We start from the raw sequence: 7,106 nt of genomic DNA, 5'->3' as shown, positions 1-7,106 counted from the left end.
GCCCTTTGGTTTCTAATTTTTTCTCTCGCAGCTCCTTTTCAGCAAAAGAAACTCAGATTCCAGTGGATTTGCAGTAAAAGTCGGAGTTTCTTACGCTGAGAGAGATCATCCGTTTTGTCTGCCAGGGAGCGAACGTTCGCCAGGTGCGTTGACTTGGGTGAAGCATGAAGTCTTTGCTGGCGCAACTTTCCGACCGTACGTGCCTATTTTTCCCCTTCCAAGTCTTTGGCAAATCCCACAAAGGGCAGCTGTGCTTCCAACCTGGATCTCGGTAAAACTTTTTTGTTCAGTGAAGGCTGGAGGGAAAATGTTCAGTGAGAACTGCAGATGCTCAGAAGTTGCTCTCTGGTAAAAGCAAATTAATAATTGCAGCAGCAAAGTAGACATTAACCATTTTGTCAAGGCCTGAATCAATTGAAATGTCATCTTTTTCTAATTTCTCTTGCATATATATTCTTACTTGTTAAATGAATGTTTTGGTTTTACTTGAATTAAAATTAATTATGTTGCTAAACAGGCACATGTTGCCATGGATTTCGCCATTAAAAACATTTTACAGAAGAGATGAGAGAAAAGTAGAAGTTTTTCTCATTTTACATTGCACGCACAAAGTGTGGGTTTCAAGTTGTGTTTTATTTCAAATCAATAATCGCAGCAAGAAGAAAAAAGCATTAAAAAACATCCAATTAAAATTCTTCTCTTAACAGTATGTAAAACACACAGAAGAGCAAAAATATGTATGAAACCTGTAGTGGAATTTAAATGCATCCTAGGCAGAGTCTGCAGATGCTGCCTTTCACTTTGGCAACTTCAACTTCAAAGACAGGTTGAAGTTGCCTTCAACAGCATGAAGTTGGAAAGAAAACCGAATCCCATTATGCTTTGTTTATGTTGCTCTTTGCCAAAAACGTACCTCTCCACACCATCCTTCAGCAACAAGATGTATCAATTGATTTATCGTGAAAGTTGTTCTGTGGTGAGGAAACTCAGATTTGAACTGATTAAAGTCTTTTTCAGTTCTTACATGCATTTGGTGTCATTGTTTACGTCTAGACTTCTGTTCAAAATCTGCACCCCCAAGCAATGACAGGGGATGCAACACTCACATTTAAAACTGTCAGGGACGTAATTTGTACTGGAATACACCATCAATTGCTCCCTATGTTTTCTTAAAGGCACATTTCAGTTGGTAGGCCTCCAAACTGAGCTCTTCCAAGAATTGAAGGGATTGTTTCATTTCCTTTGTGCTTCCTGTTCACGGTTCTCTCTTGTTTTATAGTGTTCCTCTGGAAGATTCCTCAGCTTCTCAGCAGCCTGAGAAGGAAAGAAAAGCAAAGGTGGATTTTAAGATTATAATAAATGCAGAAAGAAACGGCTTATTTTTTATGCCATGCACTAGAACTGTTAAACATGGAAATTTTAACAGCAAAAATGGAAGAACTCCTTCCATTTTGGGACAAGTTTGGGGCAATGTTTCGAAATCTAATCTTTAAATTTCTCTAAAATGTTATTTCTAATCTATCCACTGCATTTCTTTTCCCACTAAATGAAGCTTGTTCAGTGTTATGTGACAGTTCTCCCACGGTATCACATTGAGTGTCTTTATGCTGAGATTAGATTCTAAATGGGAGAGCTCTCCTGTAATGCGGCAAAATGTGGACATGTTCAAGAAGTACGGATACTTTAGCAAAGCACTGAAGTCATCCTTATGCATTCTGTATTGCAGAACACAAAGTACGAGCAGATTGCTGTACAATGCAAAGTGTGTTACCTGTTCTGGCGTTAGATCCCTTTGCTCCTGGGCGAGCATCTCGTACCCCACCATGAACTTTTTCACTGTGGCAGAACGTAGCAGAGGGGGGTAGTAATGGGCATGGAGCTGCCAGTGGGAGTTGTCTTCTTTTAAACAAGGGCCAGTTGGGGCTCCTGAAGAATAAACATAACGGAGGGGAAAGAAAGGTAAGATAAGACTGGAGACCGGCCCTTATGTTGATTAAAAAGTTTTGTTCATACCAACTGTGACTGTTCAGCTTATTAAGATGGACTGAGGTTGCCATAAAACACTCCAATTTCCAAAAGCATCTGTAATTTCTCATCAAATCTTTTCATGCATACATGAAGGTTTGTTTTCTGCATGAAGACGGCTTCTAAAATCCCAAACCAACCTAGAGTGAGGTTTGGACTGCATAATAGAAATGTCCTGTTATAAATGCCAACTGTTGCTCAGTTATGTCACATTAAGAAAGCAGCTCACATATTCCTTTCTAAAAGAAAAAAAATAAGAAGAAATTGGAGGTTAAGCCAAACCGGTAGTTTTATACAGTAACTTTGAAAATAAAACTCTGGAACAGTTTGTGATTTTCAAAATTTCTTTAGAAAAACGGAAGATTTGAAGGAGATTTGTGGCTCATGCTCTCATGAGCCACAAATCTCATGCTTCTGCCTTTATCAGTGTGTCTGATCTGACAGGAAAACGTCAATGACCTCAATCTTTTCAGACCTTTCACCACAACATCGTTTTGTGATAAGAAGTCATCTGATTAAACACAGGGTGGCTGTTCAACAATTGTGTTAAGATCACTTTTCATCCCTAAAATTACACTAAATGCTCATTTCAGAGGGTTATAAAGCAAGGTACATGTTCACTAATGTGCAACAATAGTATCCTTTTTATTTTACCCTACACTAACTTAATGAAAATAATCAGTAGAGTAGAAACAGCAGTAACGCTCTCTTAAAACACAATGGAAGTAAAAGAAAATCCCCGGAGAGATTAAAGAAAGTGTTTTCTCTTGAGTCCATTTACTGACAATGGGGACTAATCAAACACAGATAAAGGAGGCAGAGGAGCAATATAAAGGAAACTAATTGATAAAGAGCGAAGGAACAAAGACGAGCCTGAAGCAGACAGATAAAGAATGAACACAGATGGGCACTCCTATTAGAAGACAATTACCCAGTTTTAAATGGTCTCCAGGTTTATTTGTAGATGCAAGCGTATTAATGTATGAGCGTGTTTCCCTAGACAGTCGGCCATCAATTACAGCGGCAACCAGTGTGACAGGAACAAACTCCCTGCATGCAAACAGTGTCAGGAAATAGCTTTCCATCTGAACAAAAGTCCAGTTTCTGAAATTAACATTCTGAGGGAGAACCTGCTCTTTTGAATAATAAAGTTTACTGCCTCAAAGGCCAAATGTCATTGATGGGACATTTAACTCGGCATTGTTTAAAAAGTTCAAAAGATTATGTAAGGCTTATCTGTCTAAAAGTTTAAGATGAATTGGGTGTTGACCTTTTAGGAAAGATGATGATTCAAAACACAAAAGGATATTATTTTTATGGCTCTACTACTAAGTAATGGAGGTTTTCAGAATCTCTGGTCTTAAAAATCCCCAAAGATTTCAGGAAACTGTTCCCAGAAAACCAGTAAGTGGTTGGTCAGAACGCACACAGAAGGAATTTCAACAATCTCCTCATCAGTGATATGCGTTTAGAGGAGAAATAATATGGCAGGTTAAGTGTCTTTTTAAAATATCTAAGCACTGTTTGAAAAGTAATTATCTTACCCTATCTGAGTTCTCGGTTATGGTGCAACAATAAGATAAGAATACATTGTCCATTTTATTATAATTTCATAAAGTTATAATCAGTCTAAACTTTTCTCATTTGCTTTCTTAGTTGATAATTTGTCCCAATTTCAGCTTTTTCACACACTTTAATTCCTCTAAGTACAAGAAAAAAGAGGGTGCTAATGAACCAAACTGACATACCACATATGCGTAGGTGTTGTCTCACCTCCAAAGAAAAAGTGTTGAAACATAAATGTGTGTTATGAAATACCCTATTACTTCATAAAGTGCACAGACCTCTGTTAAAAGGCCAGATTTTATGCAATTAGACTTGGATAAATTCTTACAAAACCTTTTCCACACATAATGTGACATATATCATCTACCTTCCAAGTGGAAAACAAATTAGTAGCGGAAATCATGTAAACAAGGAGGTACAATAACTTTGCTCTATAAGTGCACTGATACTTCGTTGAGGTACAATAACTTTTCTGTATAAGTGCACTGATACTTCGTTGAAGCACCTTTTCATTCAGTCGTGGCATTTAGCCTTCTTGAATTAACACCTGCTATCAATTGTAGAGAAGCTGATTAACTTGAGATAAAATTCAGCTCTTGGAGAAGTATTCTTATTACAATTAATACATTTTATCCTATGCTTTTCACAGTGATTACTGGGTCATTGACGTTTTTCTAAGACTAACGAATAACGAGATTGAAACTTGTCAGGGAAGCTGGCAAAGAGCCAGTCCTGAAGAAGATTCAGAAATTTCAGAGAAATACTTGTGTTCCACATTTGACGACAAGGTCTAGTATTTTATATCTCCTTGGACTGAGGAGTAAGGTTGAAAGAAAGAAGTAATTTGTTCCAAAGAAAACATTCCAACCAAGCTAAAATCTCTCAAACGTAGGAGAATGTGCTATTGTTTGGCAAGATCAACCTGAAACTTCTCTGAGGTGCGTTTGGCACAGAAATAAGTGAAAAACTGAACTGGAGTATGGAGTATTTGCATTGAGAAATAAGACAAAGAACACACAAAGTTAATGGGATTCAAATCTCAGCTAATGACTTTGTCCAGAACAAAAGCTGTAGCTACACACTAAAACAATGGCACTGGAGTACTTTCTATTGGAGAAAAAACAAAATAAAGAGAATACATTTAATGGCAGCAAGATCTACAATAAGAATGGAGAGAGAAAAAAAATCAGACGATATTGAGAGTCAATAGCCTTGTTGATGGCCCTTCCAAAAAAAAAAAGAAAAACTGCTAAACGAAGCAGTGGGTCAGGTGTACCTTCTGAACCAAACAGCTGGCAAGTGCTACTGCTAATCATAAAAAAAAAAAACTGCTAATCATAAAAAAAACTGCTAATCATAAAAAAAAAAAAAAAACTGCTAATCATAAAAAAACCTGTGTGGTGCTGCTGATTCAAACGTAGTTTTGGTATGAGCTGCACATGGAAAAGCAAACCAAGCTTGCGACCTAGTAATGCCATAATGACTGCAGCCGTTATGTGTGGAGGTGGGATAAGATCCAACCACGATAAGCATTCCTCTCCAGTCCTCTAACCCATAACTTTCAGCAAATCACTGTAATCCCTCTGACATGAATTGTACCTTTGAGTCTTGAGCAGCGAAACAGAATATGAGATTAAAGCCAAAACGTATCCAAAGACCACCTGAGGCAAGTTTAAACCAAGAGTTTCTGTAAATATTTGATATGTGATTGAAAAAAAAAAAAGGGAATAAAGTGGAGCCAGGCTTGTGTCCGCTCATGCCCTCTGCCCTCTCAGCCAAACCACATACAGCATAGTACTGTATCATCTTTCTCTTTACCAACTACCTTTCATTTCGGCTAGTTCGCAGAAAGCAACTTTCTTTAAAAAAAAAAAAAAAGAGAGAACAAATACGAAAGAAGGTTTTAAAAACTGTATAAAATCCACCCTTATGTTGAGACTTAAAAGAAGGTACGGCTTTATTTTCTTGAACTCATATAGAATGACATAATCACAGCTTTAAAAGAATACCTCCATGAGGGGATTTAAACTTGTGTGAGTTAATGCCAGTCTGTGAGCCCGTTCACTAAATCAAGCAGGATTTTTCCAATCTTACGGGTTATTTTAGTTGCATAATGGCCATGCGCGATTTCTGACCAGTCTGTTCCTGGAAGTTAAAAGGAAATAATTCAGAAATGGAGGGGTAGAATAACATATCAGAAAGAATCTGCGCATCAACAAGTGATGCATGTAGAGAGCTAATCTTAGGTCATCTTTATTTATGCCTCATAGAAAATAAAAACAAATTTAGATTTTTCTGAAAATTACACTATTACATTCAATATTGTCGAACCCGTGTCTTCCTGCATGATAATGTTCTGTTCTGTTCTATCCTATTCTGTTCTATTCTATTAAATTCATTAAGAATCTTATAAAGAAAATCTTAATCAGATGGTCAGACGTTAAAGAAAACTGCTAAATTCAACTGGTCAGTGAAAGGCTGACCGCTGCATCTCATAACTTTGTTCTAGGAAATCAAACAGCAAACAAACAATGAATCTTGGCTAATGAAACTTCAGCACTTATTCAAGTAGGTGGGTCATTTCGATGGTAATGTGCTTCCTAACATAAAACAGAAAAAGGTCAAAGCAGCTCTCCAATTTTTGGACACTTTATTATTCAAATTTCCAAAAGAACATGTAGCAGTTTCAGTCTCTGCACTGATGCTTGATCTGCTTTAAAAGTCTGGAATTACACCACAAGTGAGTGCCCTTTACGTGCGAGACCTCCTGCTTTACATACGAGAGAGCTTTCTTAATGCATTAAATATTCCAGTGTGTCTGGGTGTGCATTGAAGTGGTAATACGGCGAGTATGAGGGTGACATCAAAGATGAGAGGGTTCTCATATAATTTATTAGGGCGGCAGTGATTGAAATGCAACAATGGTTATCTAACCTCTGAAAGATGTACGCTGCACCCCAACTCGTATCTTTCCATGACATCTGACGGGTAAATACATATTCATATGTGATGCTTGTGTTGCATGATGGCTGCTTTCGCAAAATCAGTTTTGAGTGAAGACTGATGAAACATGGAGATGTAGAGAGAAATACCGTGTAAAATTATATTGATCTGACTTTGTTTGTGCAAATCTTTAGATAAGTGAAGAGAGAAGGAGAAGAGAGGACAGTAAAGCTAATGGACATAAAATGACATAAACAGAAAGGATGGAAAGTAATAATAAAAAGCAAGGTGGTGGAAAAACAGGACTAAAGAGGTTGTAAAGAAATAATTTCTGGTGATTTTGTATGAAGAGTGTAAAGAAGTGGAGCTGAAGAGGATTTTAAGCTGAAAACCTGCAGGGTGTGACTGCCACAATCCTAAAGCACCTTTTCCTTTGATCCTCTTACTGCTGGTTAATTTGATGTGGCATTGGAAGTACATTACAGTCGTAACTGCAAAAACTCCTCCTCATCACACTATTGATTACAGTCACAGATGAACATCCTCTCTAAGGATTCTTAGGTGAATTCACC

General features: G+C 37.4%; 1 protein-coding gene across 2 annotated transcripts in view; it reads right to left on the bottom strand.

Moving 5' to 3' along the window:
• Positions 1-614: 614 nt before the first annotated feature.
• The window catches only part of galt (galactose-1-phosphate uridylyltransferase), a 30,862-nt gene continuing 24,370 nt past the window's right edge, over positions 615-7,106 (bottom strand). For both annotated transcript variants that reach the window (XM_081613493.1, XM_008423850.2), the window contains 2 exons: positions 1,772-1,926; positions 615-1,314 (listed from right to left, as the gene is read on the bottom strand). In XM_081613493.1, coding sequence (XP_081469619.1) covers positions 1,234-1,314; positions 1,772-1,926 — 236 coding nt within the window. In that variant the 3' untranslated portion in view covers positions 615-1,233. The remainder of the gene's footprint in view (positions 1,315-1,771; positions 1,927-7,106) is intronic.

The sequence above is a fragment of the Poecilia reticulata genome, chromosome 12, assembly GCF_904066995.2.
Source record: "Poecilia reticulata chromosome 12, P_reticulata-male-v2, whole genome shotgun sequence".
Lineage (NCBI taxonomy): Eukaryota > Metazoa > Chordata > Actinopteri > Cyprinodontiformes > Poeciliidae > Poecilia > Poecilia reticulata.
The sequence above is the reverse complement of the archived record's forward strand: the minus strand, read 5'-3'. Positions and strand labels throughout refer to the sequence as shown.